Below are 25,749 nucleotides of genomic sequence, written 5' to 3'. Positions count from 1 at the left end.
CAGATGTGTGCATGGGGCCTTATGCTTGGCTCACATCTGCGTTTGGTAATCCATTCGGGGAGTCTGCATGGGGGCCCCCCCAAACGGGCTGCCAAACGCATCTGCAAGTGGTGTGCAGTGAAACTACACGGACCCCATAGACTATAATGGGGTCTGTGTGCTTGCCGCGCGCTGCCCGCACGAATCCTGCGGACCAGAAAGTAGATTGTGAAGTACTTTCCTGTCCACATGTTCCCTGCGGAGATCTGGCGGCAAGCACACAGACCCCATTATAGTCTATGGGGATCCGTGTGCTTTCACTGCACACCGCTTGCAAATGCGTTCGGTATTCCATTCGAGGTGTGAATGAGGCCTTAGGCTACCACCACCAAAATTGCTTCTAAACCACATACATGCTTTGATCTGTCACCTTTTTTGTATGTGGTTACTCCACATCGGAACCCGTCAATCATTGTTAGGTGGCAGTGTTGGATGGTAACCACAGGCAGAGGCAGATTATCTGGATGGTATGGCTATGCCCAGGTGCATTGAACAGCTCAATCACATACAGATTAAAAGTTTATTTTCTTAGGGAGTGTTCACCTGTAGGCTTTTGCTGTCCGCTTGAAAAATCGGACATCTTTGTGAACGGACAGTTAAGGACAGGCACAGACAGTAAAAGAACGCACCCGATGTCCATTTAAATCAATGCAAAATGTAATGGACAAAGCTAGTGTCCGATGCTAATGTCTGCACAAGATTTTGCGCGGACATTAGCATCAGACACTAGCTGTTCAGACACCGACGGTAGTGTGAACACTCCCTTAGAAATTTTCATTTCTATACAAAAAAAATGTATATTCCCTATGTCAGTTACCACAGCATGTCGATTGTTAAGAAAAACAAAAAAAGACTTTGGTGGTGACAGAATCCCTTTAATAATAATAATAATAAAAAAGGTTCCAATGATATACACTGGATTATAGAGCAACTTGAAAAAACAGGAAAAACCGACAACTCTCCGAAGAAAATGAATTATTTCTTTTCTTTTTTGTGGCTTCTATTACATTGGATTATACATCCATGTATACTCACATTCTATGTATACTCACATTCATTTGTATTAAAGGGGTTTCCAAGATTTGGAGCAACTTGCTGGCGGCCAGGGTGGATGGGCCCCTTTTTGCGGCCACGAACTTTGAGGATCAAGTGACCACTGAGACCAATCAGTGGCCTCCATGGTCCTTGGTAAGGAACCAGTGACAAATGTGAGAAATCTCAATGGTTCCTCTTCAGTGACTACTAACCCTACCGATTGGTCTGAGCGATATTGTGAGTCCTATGGTTTCCATCACTGTCAGCAGTGACACGCAACAGAAATGGGCCAGGAATGCACAATGGAGTGTTTTTTACCCACCCTGCCCACCCCACGGGTTGCTCCAAATCCTGGAACACTCTTTACTTTTGATGTGTTTGTTGGCCACTGTGGTAGTGGTTGGGTGGCTTAGTAACTGGTTGGGCAGATATTCCCAGTCCTTTCCTTCTGTATCGAGACAGAGGCGGGAAGTGGAAAACCGGACGGTATTATTTATCATGTGACGCCGTAAATGACATTATTGCTTGTCGCTCAAACAGATATAACTAGAGACATAGCTACCACTTGACAACTCCAGTGCCTATATTTACTAGCGAGTCTTTATTTTTAGGAAGAAATGCTCTTTAAGGCCAAAGACTTGAAGGGACTGTAACAGAGAAGACGTGTGACATTTATATATATATATATATATATATATATATATATATATATATATATATATATATATATATGATGTGGCAAATGATAAAAATCAATGGGTTATGCCAAGATGACCCCTTCACACTTGCTTTATTTGGGCATATGGATGTCATATATAGAGGTCCCCTATTCGAACCCCCTTTATGAGCTAGAACATTCTGACACCAATTGTACTTTGCTTGTATTACAGAACGTCCATTCATCTGATAGCCATCATGTAGTATTACATATTCCCTAAAGCAGCGGCTACAGGACAAATGTCTTACTGGCCACAACTTCATCTGTTTGTTATGGGTTTACCAGAAAGGGACTGGGGCCGTTCAGCTGCTATTCCACCAAACTGGGAATTTACTTGTTGATTTTTGAGCACAGCCATTGCAGTCATAATTTTGGTGAATAGGAATTTACATTTTTTGAGATGCAGAAGACATTTGAGCACAAATATATAGTTTTTCATTGTCTGTTATTAAGTCTGACTTACTATCAGCAGTAATACTTCTTAAAAAATATCTTTTTTCAGGCGTCTGGCCAAACCCACAAATCTGTCAGCTTCCTAGAAAGCTATTTTTAGGGTAACGATATCCTGGAGAGTCCCAAAGAGGGTTTATGGGATGTACACTGTACATCATCTTGGAATGAGTTAGCTTGGCTATCCCATACCAAATGGAAGGACAGGTGGGAGATCCTATTACTGTCTGCAATGTGCTGGTAACATCTTCCTGCAGATTTTATGGCAGTGATGGTCTATTTAGGACACTGCATACCATGTGACACCTTTACTTCAGCCATAGAAGAAGGCTTTACTCTATAGACAATATATAGATGCGAATTATTATATCTCAAGCTTTATTATCACTATGATATGAGTGAGCCATTCGTTACAAACCCGAATATTTGTATTTTGTATTACAAAGCAAATTACAATGGACCACAATAATATTGTATGTCCACCATTGCCATATTTGATGTGCACAGCAGTCTAGATGATTTCCATACCTTCTAGATTATCACTGCATGGACTGGATTGTTACTGTGCGGAGTGGATTATCACCATTTATCCAGGGTCAGGACCATGTACTCTTATAGCAGAACTAGATGTATCATAACCATAGAATGGACTGGTAAATCGTATCAAAGTCTACAGCACTAGTTCCCCTTAGACCCAATAATAAGAAAAATTGGATTAATACACCTGGAACAATGGAACCTGTGACCTCCGAAGTCTTGTCCTTAAAGAGGACCTTTCATCAGATTGGGCACAGGCAGTTCCATATACTGCTGGAAAGCTGACAGTGCACTGAATTCAGCGCACTACTGGCTTTCCCGATCTGTGCCCCGGGTAAAGCGCTATCGGTCCCGGTACCATAGCGCTTTACAGTCAGAAGGGCGTTCCTGACAGTCAGTCAGGATTTCCTTCTCCACAGCAGCGCCTATATCGCTGTACAGCACGATAGGCGCTGCTGTGCAGAAGGACGTACCTAACTGACTGTCAGGAATGCCCTTCTGACTGTAAAACGCTATGGTACCGGGACCGATACCGCTTTACTCGGGGCACAGTTCGGGAAAGCCGATAGTGCGCTGAATTCAGCGCACTGTCAGCTTTCCAGCAGTATATGGAACTGCCTGTGCCCAATCTAATGAAAGGTCCTCTTTAAGTAGCTGCAATTTTTTATTCATTGTAGGTAAGTTACATTTATGTTACCTGCATTTCACAGAACTAAAGCAGAATCTACAGCATTTGGGATCACCCTAGTCATGTTCTAAGTCTCCTTCATGCGTCAGACATTGACATACAGGATAGATACTTATAGGGTGTATTAGTGAGATAATTGTCTTCCTTCTCGAAGTGAACTATTTTGTAGAATTTTTTCCCATATGGCTAAGGTCCCACATTGCGGAAACGCAGCTTTTTTTGGGGTGCAGATTTTGTTGCTTTTTTTTTTTTTTTTTTTTTTTTTTTTTTTAGCTAAAGCCAAGAATGGCTACAAAAGGAATGGAAAATATATAGGAAATTCTCATACTTCTTCCTTCTGTTCAATCCAGTTCTGGCTTTGGACAAATTCTGCAACAAAAAAAGCTACGTTTCCGCAATGTGGGGCTTTAGCCTAAAGCATTGTCTGTCACATTCTGTGTAGTAGCTAGATGTCCTCAACCAGAATTCAGATTCCACAGCTATAGGCTCCATGCTGCAGAAACGCAGCTCTTTTTATTGTTGCGTTTTTTTGAGTCGAACCCAGAAGTGGATTGAGCAGAAGATATACATATAAGAACTTCCTAGATATTCCCCATTCACTTTGTAGCCATACTTGGGTTTGGCTCAAGAAACCACAACAAAATCTGCAACAAAAAAAGCTGTGTTTCCGCAATGTGAATCCTCAGCCTTAAGGTGGTCATAAATATTAGACTTTAGTTGGCTTATTTTGATCAATTATCAATAGTGCAAATAACCATTTGTGACAGTCAAGGGCAAACTTTTGTTTGCCAACAAAAATATCCGTGTTTGGTCATTGGTTGGCCAAAAATAAAAATGGATGACATGTTTGGCCCAAATTTGGCAAACTGTCATTGACTTAGCCTCAATACATTTTTATATCTAAACTGCCCCCAGATGGGATACTTTAAGCTGTTTATGTTGATGTGGGATTGTTCGTCTATCGATTCTGGTTGCAAAGGTTATCTCATGTGTATGGCTAGCTTTAAAGAATCAGAAAATAATACATTGAAGAATGTTGCTTCTTAGTTTTTCGCCCTGAACAACAGAATATGGCTTGCATTTGGTCTGGCCTTTGTACATGAGCTCCAGCTGTCAGCTTTCTGTCAAACATAACATATATGCTACGCAAGTTGTTTCCCCAAGGACAATGCAAGGTGTTAAGTGATGCCATAGGTACATATACATGATAGGAGTTGTAGCTTATTGCTGCAGACACTACATTTACTGTATAGATGAATTAGGGTAGGGTCTCACTAACACGAATTTCCTTGCTCTCATCCGTCTCAGAATAAGAGCAATTGACAGAGAGAGCCCCCTTCGGTCCTCATGTACATGTCTGTGTTACAGATCTGCACAACCACTAAATTATTCAGAGCTGTAATATGGATTCCATAGACTTGTATACAGTCGATATACATAGTGTAGCAGGTTACACTAGTCTCCTAATGCTGGTCTATATTCGTCTTAATACACTTTTACTTTCTTACTGTTTATGAATGGGAAACACATAATTGTGGACCATTTCACTGTTACAATATCAAATATACATTATATATCTTATGAATATTATGCAATAGCGCATCTAGTGGTCAATGTTGGTACTTCATAAACTAAATGATCCCATAAAGGAGTTATCCAGGCATATAAAACATAACTGCTTTCTTCTTTTCAGGACGTGTCATGTCTTCTAGTCACATGGCAAGCTCCGTCTCATTCAAATCACTAAGAAAATTAAAGCAGCAATGTTTGCTAATCCTGGATGATCCCTTTAAGTTGTCTCATCTCATCACAGACAATCTCTTTAATATGAGGGCTGACAAATTTGACTAACTGTAGGACCAATGAAGTAACGCTACTTTACACTGGTGAGACATGTTTTTTGGGATTTAGATCCTTCGAGTATTCTATGGTAGTGGCTCATTGTATCTTGTGTATTAGTCCTTTACATCTCCATACAAATATGTCCTAAAGAATCCCCATATGTAAGTAGCTTTCTCGCCAGTGTTTTGAAGGACAGCTGTGCCTGCCCACGAGCAGTAAGGTTGTACGGCAGCTCAACCAAACACCGTCTTTAAGCTAAGGCCCCATGTTGCAGAAACTCACCTTTTTTTGTTGCAGATTTTGCTGCGGTTTTTTTGAGCCAAAGTCAATAATGGCCACGAAAGGAATGGGGAATTATATAGGAAGCTCTTATACTTCTACCTTTTTCTCAATCCATTCCTGGCTTTGGCTCAAAAGAACGCAACAAAATCTGCAGCAAAAAAGGCTGCAACGTGGGTCTTAGCCTTAGAACACCCATAGAACCAGACTGACACGAGTGGGTTCTTGAAGATGCCACTAAGCATATTTTATATCATGAGTAAAGCTTCGATCAGTACAGAATAAGGGGTTAAGGGTAGTGATCCATGAATTAGTCCTCTAAAATATACCATAGTCCTTTTACACGGTCACATCAATTGCCCAAAATTTGCTACTGCCATTTGCTTATACTTGGAAGTATTCATATATTACAATAATAGTAGATTTTGTTGTTTTTTTCCATCAATGCATTGGTTTCTGTTACTGATATGTTACTGACAAATGAAAATGTCAGCATAAAAGGTGAGAAAAACAAGAAATAAGTGAGTTTTCATTCGTCAACAATTGTATGTAATAGGGCCGTACCGTACAATGACCTTGTGTTCCCATTGGTCAATGTGGGTGTTATCTGCACACCAGCAAGGCTTTATGTTATGTTATCTCCATGATATAGAGATCAGTGTTAGATTCTTTTCTTCTTTTCTAAATGTACAGTACGTCCCGTAGCCGCTCTCCTTAGAGTTATGTCATTCTAGGAGAATGACCACCACTGGTAACTGAAGTCTTTTCCCGATGATGTAAAGCTTCCAAGATCTCCTCAATTCACCCTTCTGCTACAACCTTAAAATGTATCTTCACGTCTTTTATATACCCTAATTAAGACAGGTCCTCCTTTAGAAATACACAAGTGACCTCATGCCCTGTGTCCCCCCCATGCCCACCCCTCCTCTACAGTGCAGGAATCCTGAGCTAATTTAGACATTACCATTAAAGGATCCACAGTCCGGAATAGCAGCTGTTATATGATGCTGGATTCCTCCTGCTACTCCCCTTACACACGCAAACCATTATAGCTCAGACGGGGTCTTTACATGAAGGATTCTCAATCACTGTATGTTCAAAACCAATGGACTATTCCATGACTCAATTATTGTACAGTATTTAACTCTTAAAGACCAGGCCCAAGAAGACTTGACTGACCACATTTTAGTGTTTTTGCCCACGTTGGTTTAACATAATTTGTGCATTATCCATTTGTCCATTGGCACTCTTTTTAGAGATTTTTTATTATTATTTTATTTTTAAGGGTAAATTATACTTAAAGTGACTGTAAATGTATCATTTCAAATTTGGAACTTGACACCCCAATAGTGTATATAAATGGGTTCCCTGATATGTTATGAATGTGTTGATATATCATATCTATAGTTTGGATGGATGAACAGGGTGGTTATGGCGACAGTATTTTTATTATTATTATTTTTATATAAATGTGTATTCCCTTTTTTAACATAACAGACCCCAGGGGTCGTCTTTTTTTTATTACATTTTTCCACTCTAAGAGGGCATTCACATGGAGGAAGTTGGCGATGATTCTGCCACGATAACTCGTGGCAGAATCAGCGGTATAAAAAAAAATTCCATTGACTTCAATCGGTTCCGTCTTCCACGCAAAACACATTGAAAGTAATGAGAGGCTTTTCAACCCATTGCTTTCAATGCGTTCCGTGCGGAAGACGGAACCCATTGAAGTCAATGGGAGGCTTTTTTTCAGCACTGATTCTGCCGCGAGTTATCGTGGCAGAATCAGCGCCAACTTTCCCAATGTGAATGCCCCCTAACATCCATAGGAGACCCAGTTACAGGGTAAAACAGTCTCCATTAGTAACAATAGTCACTGCCAGAGATGATCTGGGTCTGTGAAGAGTCAGGAGCTTTGTTACTACTGAAGGCAGACATGTCACCGCCAAGTTCAATGGAGGGAACAGCAGCACCTCATCCCCTATTTACTACATAGTTCTCATTCAGGGCTATGTAGTGTGTAAAAGAGAAGACAGAAGTAGTAATAAACCGCTTCTGTCCTCTGCTCAGGCTAAATTGCAGGAGAATTTTTGCAGCAACGCCAAAAGATGTCGCTGCGGACTCTTCCCTGGCACCTTCTTACAGCAGGCAGTCACTATTAGGTTAAAGGGAAGGTGTCACCAGCAAATGATCTATTTTCTGAAGCAAGTTTTATGGTAAAACTCATTTGTAAGAATTTTGTTGAATTTTTTTGTAATTTCAATATTACTATCTATATTTTGTAACAATCCTGCAGTTTTGACTCTGGCCACTAAGTCACATAACATGCTGAAACCTCCCATTTTCTGTAGGAGATTTCTTTGCAGCCGTCACAGCATACTGTAGATCATAACTATCATGTACATGAAGATAAGACTCAGAATCCACCATTCACAATAGGGGATTTCTCTATGTTCGGGCAAAACTTTCCTCTCTGCATTTTTTGTGTGGAAACCACACAGACTCCATTATAGTCTATGGCTGTGATGGCGAACCTATGGCACGGGTGCCAGAGATGGCACTCAGAGCCCTCTCTGTGGGCACCCATCTGTGGAACAGCTTATACTGTGTGGGGGCCACTGTGGAACAGCTTATACTGTGTGGGGGCCACTGTGGAACAGCTTATACTGTGTGGGGGCCACTGTGGAACAGATTATACTGTGTGGGGGCCACTGTGGAACAGATTATACTGTGTGGGGGCCACTGTGGAACAGATTATACTGTTTGGAGGCCACTGTGGAACAAATTGTACTGTGTGGAGGCCACTGTGGAGCAGATTGTACTGTGTGGAGGCCACTGTGGAGCAGATTGTACTGTGTGAAGACCACTGTGAAGTAGATTGGACTGTGTGGAGGCCACTGTGGAACAGATTGGACTATGTGGAGTTCACTGTGGAGCAGATTGTACTGTGTGAGGACCACTGTGAAGTAGATTGGACTGTGTGGAGGCCACTGTGGAACAGATTGGACTATGTGGAGTTCACTGTGGAGCAGATTGTACTGTGTGGAGGCCACTGTGGAGCAGATTGTACTGTGTGAGGACCACTGTGAAGTAGATTGGACTGTGTGGAGGCCACTGTGGAACAGATTGGACTATGTGGAGTTCACTGTGGAGCAGATTGTACTGTGTGGAGGCCACTGTGGAGCAGATTGTACTGTGTGAGGACCACTGTGAAGTAGATTAGACTGTGTGGAGGCCACTGTGGAACAGATTTGACTGAGTGGGGGCCCTTCAATATTTATACCACACAGTATCTGTTTTATAATAGACGTGATGTTATTATAGGTCGTAACAACATTGCATGTTCACTATAAAACAGATCTGTGCAATGTAAATAGTGAACATTAATTGTTCAAAAGTACCAAATGCAATCCAAAGTTGTTTGCATTTTTTTAAAGCGCTGTAAAGACCCATTCACATAGCCGTATTTTGCAGGTCCTAAATTGTCCACAATTGTGGGTCTGCACAGTATTAAGGTTAAATTGCAGTGTTGGCACTTTGTGATAAATTAGTGAGTTTTGGGTTGCAGTTTGGGCACTCGGTCTCTAAAAGGTTCGCCATCACTGGACTATGGGGTCCACAGGTTTCCTAAGGTTAACACTTTTTTATGCGGATTAGGTTTCCGTTTAGGGGGTCCCCAAGTGGACTCCCCAAATGGAAACCCGAACGCAGATGTGAACGGGGCCTCAGCTTATCTAATCCCCTCTCTACAGAATGACCTCTGCACATGTCACATGCTTAGAAAATTCTCCCATAGATGTCTATAGGATCTCTTCAAGACCGTTGTGTCTATGGTCCATAGTCCATCACTAGGAGACAGGAAGTCACAAGATTTGTAGGATTTTAAAATATAGATAACATGGAAAATTAAAAACCTCACCAAAAATTCTTCAAAAATATGTTTAACAAAAAAAATGGGATATAAACAATAAGTCATTCTCGGATGACACATTCCTTTTAACCCTTAAGTACTATCATGGTTTCTACACTGTCTACCAATAAGTATTTGGACACCCAGTGTATTCTGCGGACGTGGAGTTATGGTCTGGGACCCTTGGTCCTAGTGCATGGTAAACTCAACGCCGAAGCCTATTTGCACTATTTTAGATAACAGTGTGCTTCCTACATTATGGGTCGGACCAATGTTACAGGATGACGACACCAGCTGTCATGTAACAAGGTCTACCATGGCTTGGTACAGTGACAATCAGGTTAACCGACTGGACTGGCCTGCCCAGAGCCCAGACTTGAACCCTATCGAGCACCTCTGGAACAAGTTGGATCACCGAACTAAACGGTGCAACAACCGACGAAAACTGGTGAAAGAACTTACCTGTCTTCTCCAAGCTGAATGGAATAAAATACCACTAGCCAACATACAAGGACTTGTGGAACGCATGCCCCGGAGGATCGAAGCTGTAATTGTCACTCGTTCTGCTCGGACCACCGGTGTCCAAATACTTATTGGTAGACAGTGTATCATAATGATATGTCTATGGTAGTAGTGTCTGATAGACACCATGATAGTACTTAAGGGTTAAAGAACAAGAAACAGGATTCCCCAGAAAATAAATTCCAAGCTTATACTTAAATTCCAAGAAGTATATTTGGAGAGTTTATAGTTTTATTGATGTTTAATAATAATCACATTTATAAATATCATATGATAATGTCACATAAAGATACCAAACATCGGTACCAAATTTTTTAATATAGATTTCACTTCTAATAAATATATCGTGTACTATCTAATATCATATGAAGAAATTAAATATTTTGATATGAAAATCATAGTCATCTGCAAAGCATCCAAGGCTGCTGATTTTATTTTATGTCCATTGATGTATCTAGTACATTCTATTTTATTGGCACCATCAAGGGGCACATCTTATACTTGGAGTATGGTTAAAAAAAAGAAATATGCACCAAGTTTCGCCAAGAGAGGACAAACTTATTTATCCAGGGGGAGATAATAAAAAATAACACATGAACCAATCTTTCCGAAAGAGAAAACTCTCTTTCTGACCCCACGTAGGGATCGTACTGGATCTACGTACCTGGATTAACAAAGTGTTGACTAAATAAATCTAATTCTTTATGCCCTGTATCCTCTTAGTTGCTCTTCTTTGTACCTTTTCCAAGTCCAGGGCATGTGTTTTATGAGCCATTGCCAGATCTGAGCTGAATATTCTACATGAGATCCCACTAATACTTTGTAAAGCAGTAAGATTATGTCCATGTCCCAAGAGTCCAATACCTCTATATTACATGACCAGTATCCAGCTGGCTTTACAAGCAGTCTCCTCTAGTTAGGTTTATATCTAACCCATGGACTTTAGTTTGAGGTCTGGACTACAGATGACAAATGAATATTTTACAATATGATACAGCATAGAGACAGAATAAAAAAATATCCAATTCAGCAAGTGTTCAGAGAGAAAATTATAATGCTCATGTACAACTACCTGGGTATGATGTCGGCAAACAACTAGAAGTCATAAGCTGGAGAAACACTATGCTGGGTAAAATAACCTCAAGAGGTGTTCTCTAAACCTTTAGTCCCCTATATACAGTAGTCGGTGGTCAATTGGCTCTACTCACAATAATGGAGACCTCTACAGCCTTGGGATAATATGTCTGCCTCCTAATAAAAAAATAGCCTTCTAATTCCTTTCTTATCCTAAAAAGACCCTGGTAACATGACCAGTACAGCTATTTTAGGGGTGATGCGGATGTTTGTCTGACCCAAGGCCCCAAACAGAGAAAGGACTTTACACCACACAGTAACAAGTCCTGGGCATTCCCATAAGATTTGGAGTTTCATGCCGAGTAGAGGAAAGAGAAGGGAACACTTTGTGAATTCTGAAAGGGTTTCTGTTCCATCGTAGTACTATGTTACAGGATTATTTTATAGAGCTGTTGAGTGAGGGCAAAGGGGTTTATCTCAATATTCATTAGGTAAATTTCCCATGAGGGCTTGGGACGTTCAGTAACATTAGCCCCAACATGTCGTAGACTGCAGAGATCATGGAGAACGGAAGTTACTTCTTACATGTTGTATACATATGGCCAGGTGTCCTTTAGTATCCTAAAAATGTAGGGCAAAGAGCTTTTTCGGAGTGGCTAATAATATGCACACAAGATCACTTCTGTGTTCTATCAATTGATGTCTGACATGAGATTTGTTTCACATATGACTCCGCATCCTAATGGTCTAGTCGCGCCATAGATAATTGTCTACATTGTTCTATCACCAGTGAAATACATAGAACCAGCAATACCCAATGATACAATGGAGAGTGTCACACATCTAGCCTCTGGTTACTTGCTTATTTTTTGGTCATTCCTCAGTTTTGTTCCCTGGTGATCTAATCCTTTATACTCCTCCTTGGTCATTCTCTGGCCAATTTTCTTGATGGACTTGCTAAATAATAGCCCTGGTTTCTATATATTCCTCCACCTCTACCTGAATATTTAACTTTTTTTGCACTTTGTATACAATATGTGCCCTTTCTCAAAATAATTGAGAGTTTTTGTATGAGTTTTCCTTTATCACCATTGGCTATCCTGTATTCAGTACAGAAGACAGACAAGAGATATCTTATATGGGCCTAGCCATACTAAGGCTACAATCACACGACCAAGGTGCAAAACTGGACATTTTTCATGGCCGTCTTGCGCCTGAAGAGCCCCCATTTTTACAGATCCCCCATATATTTGAGTGTTTGGAGGGGTCTGTAAAAACGGACAAAAATAGAACATGACCTATATTTTGATGTGTAACAATGGATCGTAAAATTATGGTCATGTGAATAATACGGCCATACAAAAATACGGTCATGTAAAACGGCCATTCTCTGTAATTTAATACTGCCGTGTCATAGTTATTAAAAAAGTGACTATATGCCATGTGAATATAGCTTTACACTGGGAAAAGAACAACTCAACAGGGAACATCCATACACTATTCCCTCTATAGCTATGGGCATGAATTTTACTGTGGACACATTTAGATGCTGTAATACAAAAGTAGAAGTGACTATACCTGGAGATACAGTAGATATTTCCATCAGCTTTATGTCAGAGATAGATAGATAGATAGATAGATAGATAGATAGATAGATAGATAGATAGATAGATAGTTATATAATATATATATAATCATATCTGGTAAACTAACATCTAAGATCGGTTGTGCATAACTATCTCTTCAGCTGCTCACCTACTGGAGGAATTGTAATTTCTTCAGTTTATAAAAGGATCGTGTAAATAAGATCCTAAAAAATGTTTCTAATCTTATCCTAGCAGATTAGCTGCTAATTTATATATAATCCATAAAAAAAGCATTGTGGTTCACCTTACATGTTTGTAAAGCACCTTAAGACAATGTAAGCCGTCTGCAGCAGGTTGTTAAGTTTAGCACCCATTATGGCATGTAGCAAACAGGATACAGACCGAGCACCCTCGCGCTGTCTCTTTAAATCTTGGTCGCTAATAATAGCCTCGCCAACTGTCTGCTCTCTCTCAGCATATACCTTATCTCTTACCACAGTCCTGTACGAAACTAGATGGTAAAACACAGCACTTGGTTTCCTATCTGTTTCAATTAGTATGGTAAAAATAAGTATAGTTAAAAAAAAAGTGAGATTCTGAGTTAATCCCATCCACACATTGCAAAAAAAAAGGCAGTGGAAAAGCTGCATTTTTCAAAAATTTCACCTACGGAAACGCAAGCATTTTCCATATAGATTTAATAAAGGAAGAAAAACCACAGGAAAAAAAATGCAAGGAAAACCAGTGCAAAAAAAATAACCCAATGCGTTTTTTTCTGCTGCCTTTTTTTTTTTTTTTCTTTAAGCTACGATGTGTTACATATGGCTTTGGCCTAAAGCTATATTTACACACCCATGTGATAGGCGTTTTTTAAGGGGTGTCACTCAGCTGCATTAAATTCAAAGCATGTCTATGTGGGTATTCAAAAGTCTGTTTTTCTGATGTTCCGCTTGTTCTATTAATACCTGTTTTCAAGGATCCCTCAATATCAAATCTATGAGGATCCATGAAATCTGCATCACCATCGGTCTTGTGAATGTAGCCTTAACCTTGTTGCACACAACCGTATGAGTGGTCAGTGTGTTATCTGGGTTTTTCTAATTTCTATGGGCCCATACACATGACCACGTGTGCAGGATGACAGTGCGGGCCGCAAAATATGGAACAGGTCCTATTTCTGTATGATTTTGTGGCCCTGCTTCCGTGGCTCCCATTCATTTAATGAAAGGCGCACCAAATGTACAGGCGACACATGGAAGACTTCCACGTGTCACCTCTGCACCGCCTGTGTCGTTCATTCTTGGCAGCCAGGTAGCACACAGTCAAGTGCAACTGGCTTTATACTAAGGTGCCATGTTGCAGAAACTGCTTTGCTTTTAGCTACTGCAGAACTTCATTTTACAGCATGAGCCAAATTAATTCATTTATTTTATCTCCACCAATTATTGTGGGGAAAATTTGTGTGTTGAAAGATGAAAGTATTTCTGAAAACCGCAGCGTGTTTATTTTAGCCGTTTTTCATTAAGTGCAGCCTTACGCTAGGTTCACACCTGCTTTCAGGTGTTTGTTCATTCAGGTTCACTTGGGGACCTGAAATATGGAAACCCAATCAACTTAAAACCAGTTACCCACAAAAACTATAGACTCTAGCCTTAGCTTTACATGGGAAAAATGGAAAAAGCAGTTAAGCATGCGAGTAGTTTTGCCGTGTTTCTGCAGTGTTTTTTAGTTGCTTTTTTAGCATGACTCTTGTCTTAGAACTGTTTTATTGCTCATTGCTCAAAGAAGTGACCTGCTCATTCTTTCAGGTGGATTCGCCTCACGACATCCCCCTGAAGACCCCTCCCTCTCGACTAGGCCCATTCATTTGGGCCTGATCCGGCGCAGAGGGCATTGCACCAGCATCCAGTCACGGTTACCCGAGTATTACATAGCAGAGACCCGATGCTAAGGGTCCATTCACACGGAGTAAACGCGTGCTCATTTTGGCAAAATACACATGTAAATAATACACATGTAAAAATCAGATTCCCATTGACTTCAATGACATTTTTTACACGTGTATTTTGCCAAAATGAGTGCACGTTTACTCCGTGTGCACAAGCCCTAATGCCCAGTGAACTGTAACCAGGGGCATTATTTTTGTCTATACCTCCCTCCAAAGGCCTCCAGGTGAAGAACGTGAGAGCTGTTTTGCTCCTATGATAGTTATGATGACTCCCAAAAACATGCCTTATGCAGCCCTGTACGTGGAAATATATAAAAATTTTGGTTGACAGATTATGGCGACTCCAAAAAATTTTAAAAGTTTAGAAATTTTTTTAAGATATTTGCCAATACGTTTGGTAAAAATATGAGTATTTTCTATATATTTCCCATTCCTTTTATAGCCATTCTTGGCTTTGACTCAAAAAATCACAGCAAAATTTGCAACAAAAAAAGCTGCGTTTACGCAGTGTGGGGCCTCAGCCTTTTAGGGTTTCACTCAGAGAATTTTTTAACATTTTTAAGCCAGAAATCAACTCAAACAGAATGGGAAATATGAAGGATCTATTTCTAACTCAGGCCTGGTTCACATCTGCATTCGGTATTCCATTCGAGGAGTCCGCTTGGGGACCCCGAACAGAATAGTGATCACATTATAATGCAGTTACCACACAAACCCCATAGACTATAACAGGGTCCATGTGTTTTCCGCACAGTGTCCGCACAAATATGCGGAGAGAAAAGTATTCTACGTTACTGCGACACAGGCTGCTATTAGAGCTGATTCACACAGCTGAATTTTTTAGCAGAACCCGTTGCAAAAATTCCACTTCCCATTCATTTTAGTGGGAGGCAGACTGTGTTATGGAGAAGGGACCTACCTGATCATCTGGTAGATTCTGAACAAATCTCCCATTGATAGGAGTAGGAAGTCTTTCTGATGCTGGTTGGAAGGTTTATGTGGTGTTTCTGTGGTAAGTCTTGCGTGTGAGCTTAGTGTATAGACAGCATTCGGGTCCTTTCTAAGTGCCCAGGCCTGACTGTTTAGGGGTTACTCAGTGTCAGCAGTGGCGTAACTACCGCCATAGCAGCAGAGGCAGCTGCCACAAGGCCCAGGACATTAGGGGCCCGGTGACAGCCGCTACCGCTGCTATCATTATACTCGGGGGGTCTTTTCGGACCCCCGAGTATAATAATTAGTGGACCAGGAGAGGTAAGAAACCTAAAAAACACTGTTACTTACCTCTCCACGATCCTGGCTAGGCCTCCTTCCTAGTTGTCTGACGTCACATGAACCCGGCCTGCGTCCCCGGTCATGTGACGTCCGATGTCATTGAAGAAGGACGGCAGCGGAGGCCGGCAGCGTCGGAGCCGGGGGACAGGTAAGAAGCAGTTTTTTATGTTCTTATTCCCCCGGGTCTCCGATTATTATACTCTGGTGTCAGGGGCCATGTCAAAAGTTCGCCACGGGGCCCCGCCATTCCTAGTTACGCCACTGAGTGTCAGATTATGTAACTGGGAAATCCTGTAACCTGTTACAAGGGGTTAATTCCCTCTGATCATTAGTTTTATGCCAGTACAGTGCTATTGAATTGAACTAAACTGCGTTATGGCCATGTGACCGAAATACATGCTGTCACTTCCCGAGAAGAGGAAAGCAGCCATGTTTTTGAAGTCCTGAACAACCTTTTTTAATGCCATAAAAACAGGGGTAACTATAGAAGGTTGAAGAGTCACAACCATGGAGAAAAAATGGCTTATCTGCTGCAAAAGTGACATCAATGCTATTAATGGCAGATCTGATCTGATTTGGTTATTCATAGAATATATCTTTCATAATCTGACCCCAATCGCACTTTTCCATAGCAGACTCTTGTTTATCTTTATGTAACATAAGTATCCAATGTGTCAGAGATTTACATTGTAGGAAAATAGAATATGCACACCCTGTTGAGTCACTTTTTGAAATCTAGACTTCCAGGGCTGTTGTAACCTGATATAGGTGTAGGTTTGTAGCCCTGTGTTGTCTTATGGGAAGCAGGCCTGGAGTGTTAATGTACATGCAGTAAAATGTGTAAATGAATGCGCTCTATGTAACTAGCACGGTTATATATAGATATGTGGTACATATTTGGGATACAATACCAATGTCATAGATACATCTGTCAGAAGTCTTCACACCTCAGCTATGTGACCATTCACACCTCATCCAGAGAACCTAATTGGAGAGTGTGACATGCTATATTTCACATGCCTATGCCAATTAAAGGATTAATTCCATATAGGAATGACTCCTGCTAATGACAGTGATAATAGAGATAGTATATAGAAGTCAGAGCCCTATATATGCTGACAGCTTTCTGACATGTTCATTCTTTCTCTGTGTACTTTGTCTTAAGTAGCATTTAGTCAAGCATGTAAGTTTATTGGAAGAGGCAGCAGATAAGTGTCTGACCGACTTTGTGTCTGGCCAAAAAAAAAAACGGTTTCCCCGCAGAGAGGCTGCATACGGACACCGACGGTTTGCTTTTCCAACCCATTCAAATGAATGGGTTTAAAATTGACTGCTGGGAAACCGTCCACTATGCAGATTCTCTGGAGAATAGGACGGAGACCCGGTGGGCAGACAAGTGTGGAGGACCTCTTACTAGCAAGCTTGTGCAGTGGTTGCCTTAATGCATGGTTGCCATAATTCTTGGCCGTGCCGCATTAATGGCCAAGATAGAAAGATTTATTTAATCTTAGGGGACTATTACAGAGGGGCTAAACAGGCAGATAGTGATCCGAACTCCAACCCCCAGCAGCCACAAACCCATGCCTCCTTTCCTTGCACAATGGCAGGAGTTGAGAGAATGACTAACCTCTCGACTACTGCGCCTAAATAACTGATACATTACAGTAATGACAGTAGCAATGTGGTTACGCTGCTGTGTAGGCAGAAGGGACAATTGCTGATCCCTACTGCCGCTACTATAATGTATCAGTGCTGAAAGGCTGTCAGTGACTGCAGGAGCAGGGAGGGCGTTTCCTGCTGGCCACCTGCACCTCCAGTGGGGCCACTTTGTGGCATTCTAATATGCGAGGGCCAATAGGAAACTATACCACATGGAGGCCACAAAGGGGGCATTATTCTGTGTGCGGAGCATTATACTATGTAGGAAGAACTAAGGACCATTATACTGTGTGGGGACACCAATGCGGTAATAAGCCATCTAGAGGCCAAAAAAGTGCATTATAGTGAGTAGGAGGATTATTCAGTGTGCAAGCATTAATGTGGCATTATTCTGTATGGAGGCAATAACAAGGATTCATCACAGTATGTTACACAGAGAAGGGCATTATGGGAACTGTATGAGCACTCAAAGAAACTGTGTGGGATTAGAGCAGTCATGGAAAATACTAGGCAGGGTTAGATACATGTCTTAATATGTGTAAATGGTGGATATGTTCAACTACTATTCAGATTGGACCTTCGCCTGAGAGCAGACCCAGTTGGTGGACCTTTTCTACATGTAGTTGTGTATCCCTGACCTATTAGTCTGATGATTAGGAATGATCCTTACACTACTTGTGTTGCTGATCAGCTGACAAACAAGTATGAGGCATGAGGATTATATCAAATTTACAGATATATTGCAGAAATAAATTATGGAGATACTCTGCACTTTGTCTTATATAACCTGTATAAAATCAGAAGCAGGATGAGATATGGTTGGGTCCCAAAGGGATCTGTGGGCATTGTAAAGCTTAAAGGGGTTGTCCCATAACAAGGATCCAATCTATACTGCTAGTTTATATGGATATAAGACTTTTCCTAAATACATTGCTTTATCAAAACTGCTTTGCTTGGCCGCTATCTTAATTTATTTACTTCATTGTTGACACTGGTCCTTGGGATTATCTGCTCATTTGTCAAGTGATGTAGCTACCTGCTCTCAGGGGGAGAGGGAGGGGCTGACAAGCAACGGAGCTCCTCATATAGGGGAGGGGGAGGTGAGAGCTCCAGGATTACTGTGCTGTCTATCTTCAGCTTTTCCACTTATCAGCCAGTTTAATTGAATTTGGCTGATAAGGGCTGAGATAAGGAGTCCGTTACCTCTATATGTAATGCAAGCTGACTCAAATCTAGCTTTGCTACATCAGTTTCCACATCAGCGTCATACTGTGGATCATAGCAGATAGCAGAGCAAGTGAAACCCTGCCCACCAATGTGCAAGAAATCCAGGAAGTGAACAGAGTACAGAGCCTTCAGGCTGCAGAACAAGAGTTGTGGGAATACCCTTTTAAAGGTTGTATGAAGTTGTATTGTGCATAATGTTTGTTCCCGTCTCACCATTGAGAATATATGCCCCCTTAGACTACTACACGCTGACATGTTCTACTACCAGTCACATGACATCCTTCATTTTCAATTAAAGCCTGGAATTTAATTGTTTTTTCTGAGCGATAGTTTTTTTTAAATATTTTGGTATAGGGCATCTTGTGTTTATTCATATAAGGGCTATAATGGTTTTTAGACAATAATGAATTCTACTGGACAAAACTCTTAGCTCCTCCTCTACTTGATCTTAAAGGGTTTGTATCATTAGAATAAGTCATCAATAAATGATATTGAGGGTTGAACACTCAGGACCTGCACTGATCAGGCCCACGGCTCTCATGCGAATGTCATGACCTCTTCACTGCTAACACCTCATGCATTTGTTTCATAGCAGCAGTGTGATGTAATGACAGTCTCATCCCATAGTAGTGAATGGAACAAAGTTGTAATTGCCTCATACGACCACTATGAAACAAATGTCATGCAAACATTGATGGCGTTTACATGACTGCTGCATCCCCTTCAAACAGCTGATCAACATGGGTCCCCAGGTTGGATAACCGCTGATTGATTACTTATGGCCTATTCTGAAGATAGATGATCATTTAATAAAAGGGGACTAAACTTCCTCAAGTTTGTTTATAGACTTTGTATGAAGTGTTTGTATCATAAAATAACCAGTAGCCTACGTCTTGAAAAACCTGGTGGATAATATCAATGGAATTGGGTGTCTGGGCAAAAAAAAAACTGATGATAAGCTTTTCCTGAAATTAGTATATTACTAAATACTATTCAAACTTCCTGTGAAAAGCACTGCAGGAAAAACCAACGATGTATTGCCGCCGCAGTTTTTTCCCGCAGCGCATTTTTGCTGCAGCCTGCTACGTGTGACTTTAGCCTTAAAACCAGTAAAAAAAAATACTGATAGGGCTGGGGAATCAATTACGCTAGGTTCACACTAGCGCCCGGAGTCCATTCTGTGATTTCTGTCTTCTGCATGCAGAAGACGGAAAGCTGTCAGACCAGGTCCAGCCGTGAGCACCGGTGAGCGTTTTATGCTCTCTGCCGCGAAACCGTTTTTTTTTAAACCAGACACAGAGTACTGCATGTCCGACTCTGTGTCCGATTTAAAAAAAAAACTGTTTCGCAGCGGAGAGCATAAAACACTCACCGGCGCTCACGGCCGGACATCTTTCAAACCCATTCAAATGAATGGGTATGAAAGAGTCCTGCAGGCTTCCATCTCCGGCTCAGTTTTGTGCAGGAAACGGAAACCTGCATGAACGGAGACCGGGCGCAGATGTGAACAAGCCCTTACCGGGAAATAACCAGAAACAAAAGTTAACTGAATTGAACTTTCTCATATCCTTTATTTCAATTATTTCATGGCCTCCTGTCTCACACTGCCATTGGCTAAAGGATATTTGATTAACTGTACACTATCCAATGCTGATTTGTTAAAAACCAAAGCCAAAATTCAGTGGTATGCCTATGGGAAAAATAGGGGGCGTGGCATGGGGGAGTGTCCTAAAATAATCGTTCATTATATGTAATTGAGATAATGATTAATTTATGTTCAATTAATCATGATTTTGATTTACGTCTTAATTGCTCAAATTGATGGAGGTAAGGGTAAATTGTAGCGTTTTGAATTTCTCCTATTGATCCAGCCAAACAGCCCGAAAATTTGAAGATTTTTCCTCCTGAATTCCAAATATAATGACATTTCCATCCTACGTGTCATTTTGTACAGGTGGGTTTTCGTCTGCGTTTCAGCAGCAGCCAAAAATACTGCATTTCCACAACGTGGGGCCTTACCCTTACCGTTGGGTCAGGATTTAGACACATTTATAAAATATAAACTTTCTAAAAAGTCACAAATTATGGAAAAAGTTTTGTCTCCAGGCCAGGGCCCCACAAGGTGTAAAGACCATATTTTACATTCACAACAAAGTGGATGGGATTCTAGCAAATCCCATCCACATTTTGTGGAAAAATATGTGCAGCGGACATGGTGTGATTTTCAAAATCATTGCAGGTTTTGAAATTGCAGCATGTCACTTATACCTACGGAAATGCCGGCAGTTTCCCTATAGGTACTATATCATTTAAACAAAAACAAAAATTTTGGAGAGGAAACCTCTGTGAACTTTATATTGAAAGCACTGTGGGAAAAACCGCGGTACGTTGCCGCTGCGGTTTTTCCTGCAGTGCTTTTTTGCTGCAGGACAATATATGGGGCCTTAGCCTAAACAAGAAATTGCAGATCTCATGAGATGTTTTTCATCAACTACCATGATGCTCATACTCATAAGCAAGACAATATTTGTTTTTGTTTTTTTGTTTTTTGTAACTAATTTTTATTGAAATTTTTTAACAAATATGGTACAAACAAAAAAAACCCACATACAATAAGAAATGTAACAAACTAAGGAAAGAAGGGGGGGGGGTTAAGGGCAACAATAATTGTTTCTAAGCAATAGGGGAAGTCTTCCATTTCCTTCCACCTAAAGAAAACAATGGAGCTTCAGGACCAGTCTATGCTGGCAGGCGCCGGAGCACTAGGGATAGGAGAGTGTTTTTTGTTTTGTTTTGTTTTTTCATCCCCCCTTTCCTAATTAAAAAATACAATTTTATCCCGGACAACCCCTTTAATGACAGTACTGCTCTATTCTCACACCTTGCTCAGGCTTCAGTTGTGGCCTACAGAGGTTCTCTAAAAAGATTCTATTCATGTGATCGGTTCGTGTCATAGCGACATTTTGATTGATGGCTGTGCAGGTGCTGAGACTCCCATAACCACTAAAGTGACGTAATGGGGCACTGTGGTCCTTCGGACTCTTAAAAAAAAAAAAAAAGTCCGAGTCCCTAACACTGTCTGGCAGTGCCAAGAAAAGCTAATGAAGACCTAAGGGTCACAGTGCTTAGCTGAGGGTTTTGTACCTTTCCTATAGAAATGACATTTACACATTAAGCCATTGCCACTAATCCCCAACATTGATGGAAATCCCCAACTAGCAGTCCACCTGTATCTGCCCCCTACATAGATTACATAGGGTGCGACAGTGTTCCCTACCGAAACTGCCAGTTAGGACTGTTTCCTATTCTTAAGAAGTTTAGCTACTCAATAGAAAAAAAAGCTGTCATCAGTGGTTTACCTAAAGTCTTGTGGGCCCCGTTGCAATCTTTTGTCCGGGGCCCCCTACCTCATCCCTACAGCGGATTCTTGATAGTGATGGTTATGGGTGCTATGGAGTTTAATCAACCTTAGTGTCAGGGAGGGAGTGCAGAGGGTGCAGTCGCATCGGGGCCCCAAAGCCTTAGGGGGCCCATAAGCACTGGCATCAGTATTGAGAATGCAGTTTCCATCTGGCCCATAAGCCAAGAAGACCACACTAAGGTGGATTAAACTCCATAGCACCAGTAACATCACTATCAAGAATTCGCTGTAGGGATGAGGTAGGGGGCCCCGGACAAAAGATTGCACCGGAGCCCACAAGACTTTAGTTACGCCACTGCTTAGTGTGGTTAGGGTAATCTGTGGGTCTCCTTGGCTTATGGGCCAGATGGAAGCTGCAATCTCAATACTGATGCCAGTGTTTATGGGCCCCTTAAGGCTCCTGGGCCCCCTCAAGTTATGCCCCTGGCTGTCACCTGTCAAGTCTTCCTTCTCTCTATCACTAGAACATATTGCTTCTTCCTCTTGCATACCAGGAGGGAGTTGCAGAATCTCATATTAATTACTTTTGAACAATTTTTAAGGGATTTTTTACATATTCATAGAAACTTGTGTTAGGTGAAGGCCTCACCTCTTCTAACCTCTGTGCTTGTCTATTTCTGTCTTATTAGTGACAGTCATTGTCTGACTTCTATTATAGATGTCACATGTAAATCACATCCAGTGGAAACGCCATAAATGTCTTCGGAAAATCTATTCAATGTCCTGTCTCTATGAGAAATCGTGGAGAAATTTGTTATAAGAGCAAACCCCATGTCACTATGATGAAGCACCAAGGGAAATATTTCTAGAATTATATTAAATGATTATATTTATAGAACGTGTTTCAACGTGTTTTTTGTGTGAAAAATAGCAGATAAAACCTTCATTTTCATTTTGTCAAAAATGTATGAAAGGCATATAGACCACAATTGTGGCCTTGTTCATACTGATGGCATGTCACCTAACTACAGAGGTTCACACTATGTATCACAGCAATAACTGAAGCCAACTGTAGAATAGGCGTGCCATGGCATTGTTATAAGAGCAACAAATCCCTAAAGTAACTATATAGGAAAGATTAGGCCTTAAATGCTGTGTAGGCCTCAATGTTTCCATGGTAACAGACTACATACAGACCATGTGTAGTCTGATGTTCTAGTTAGTGTTACTCCCGTCCATTTGTTCCCTACTTCTTTCAAACCAACCAATGCAAGTAAGAATAGGGGGCAGATAAAATGGAGTAACTCCGAGATTAGACTACACAGGGTTTGTATGTATTATGTAACTCTAGAGGTATAGGGCTGAAAAAGAGCTGTAGACATATTAAATTCAGACCATTTGCAAAGTTACTTCATTTTTATTTTATTTTTTTTGAACGCACTCAAGCAATAATAGTTTTATGCAAATCGACATTTATTTTATAACAAAAGTATTTTCTGCCATTAAATACAACACTTAGTTTACATTCAGACGCTGAAAACTGGTGCACTGTTTATTAAAATAGGGATGGATGGATGGATGGATAGATAGATAGATAGATAGATAGATAGATAGATAGATAGATAGATAGATAGATAGGAGATAGATGGATAGATAGATAGGAGATAGAGAGATAGGAGATAGATGGATAGATAGAGAGATAGGGGATGGATAGATAGATAGATAGATAGATAGATAGATAGATAGATAGATAGATAGGAGATGGATAGATAGAGAGATAGGGGATGGATAGATGGATGGATAGATAGATAGATAGATAGATAGATAGATAGATAGATATTCACTATATTTGGAATGCTTCTAATTCTCTTTTTGTTGGATTTTGGATTAAGTCATTGTGGCTTGGCACTCTTATGGACATTTCATTATTTAGAGTGATACTAATTTTTTTTTTTTTCATAGACCGATATGCAAAATGTAATGAAATTGGAAAATGTAAATGTATTCTTAATTAACATTTATTTTGTTATTCTATATTATTATGTTGTATTAAACCTAGTTATTTAAGTAGATAGTATATCAAACTTTACAGAATATTGATTAAGAATGGGTTTTATCAGTACACTCAGAATTATAAATTGCCACCATTTGTTATTATTTCATATTTCATACATTGCAGGTATGTTTGTAAAGACTAAAATTGAATAATATTGTACTGAAGTTACACTATGTAGCATTGCTAATATGTGTTATTTCTATTATTGCTATGAGTACATAGTGACCTGAGTTCCTGCGGTTGCCAACAAACATTATATTGATTTACTGTATATCTATGGAAAGCTGGAGGTCACCCTCCATTTGATATGAAGCAAACACTGTTTCATGCCATTCCAAACATTTATGACACAGGCAGATAGAGTGACTAGACTGATGTCATTTGAGATTTGATAACATGCTTGCCTCTATATCTGTATGTTGAAGTCATATCCTAACCATAAGGTCTCCACTGTGCCACCTGATCACCCTCCTCATACATTCCACATAATGATGACACCTTCTGCTCAAAATGTCACCAACCTATAAGGCATCAACCATACCAGGGTTATTACAAGGGACCAGCTGCTCCTAAAACCACAGATGCAGGCCTCCTTTCCCACCCCTATGTCCCCTCCCTTAAACGGATCACCTTGCAACTCTCCAACTAAAATGAAGGGGCCGGTTAGAGAATGAAAAACAATCCATCACTCTTGCTGAGCCTACTCCTTCCAAAAAAAGCATCAGTGGAACATCTTGAGCCAGGCAAATGACAGGGAGGGGAGCTGCATGTGTGGGGTGGGAGAGCTCTGGTGTGGGCACCTGTTCAGAAGCCGGCTGAGCAGACCACCGAACACATCGGGGACTTAGTCTGAGGCTTCCTGAATTAAGATCATTGCTTCCCGGATCAGCCTCATAATGGTGAACTAAGAAATTTTACATAAATAAAAGCAACCTATTGACTTTCTCTTCTATTAAATCAATGTGTGATAGTATCAGTAAGCATAAAGGATCCACATGCTATTACCTTTCTCTGCTGCTTTTCCCATGCAGGGTCTAGGAGTAGATCCCTATCCCAGTCTTCTTCCTGATGCATGTAATCTTCTTCTGCCACATTGTAAGAGTTGGCATATTGTAGATGGGGGTCTATGGCAGTCATCTTTGCGCTCACCCTTCCCTTGATCGCGTTTTAGTTCTTCTTGCCTTTGGAATTACAGGCTCCTGCAGTCCCTGGCCAGCAGGAAATAAATCTATTGCAGTGGTAGGTAGTTGGGAAATCTAACCAGGAATCCCCTCTTGAAAATGCTTGCCTCCTTCTTACCAGCCTGCTGTCCCTGGTCAAAAAAAATACACGTGACCTATTGCCCATAAGTACCATCAGCTGGATACCATGTGGTCAGATAGGCAGCCATAAATGGTGAGTGGGTGGTCTAACAAAACTCCTCCTGGTTAATCTGTCCTATGAGTGCAGGCTTCATGAAAGTTTGGAGAAAAGTTTTTTATAGGGTTATTACACTTATTTTGTGTCCTGTCGGATTGGTAATATTGATTTTTAAAAGGCCCGTGTC

General features: G+C 40.8%; 1 protein-coding gene across 1 annotated transcript in view; it reads right to left on the bottom strand.

Annotated features, from left to right (window-relative positions):
- ACTN3 (actinin alpha 3) overlaps positions 1 to 25,535 on the bottom strand; it is a 51,509-nt gene extending 25,974 nt beyond the window's left edge. The window contains exon 1 of the mRNA XM_075281590.1: positions 25,209 to 25,535. Within this exon, the coding sequence (XP_075137691.1) occupies positions 25,209 to 25,340 (132 nt within the window). The 5' untranslated portion in view covers positions 25,341 to 25,535. The remainder of the gene's footprint in view (positions 1 to 25,208) is intronic.
- Positions 25,536 to 25,749: the final 214 nt, after the last annotated feature.

This window comes from Leptodactylus fuscus, chromosome 7 (genome assembly GCF_031893055.1).
Source record: "Leptodactylus fuscus isolate aLepFus1 chromosome 7, aLepFus1.hap2, whole genome shotgun sequence".
Lineage (NCBI taxonomy): Eukaryota > Metazoa > Chordata > Amphibia > Anura > Leptodactylidae > Leptodactylus > Leptodactylus fuscus.
The sequence above is the reverse complement of the archived record's forward strand: the minus strand, read 5'-3'. Positions and strand labels throughout refer to the sequence as shown.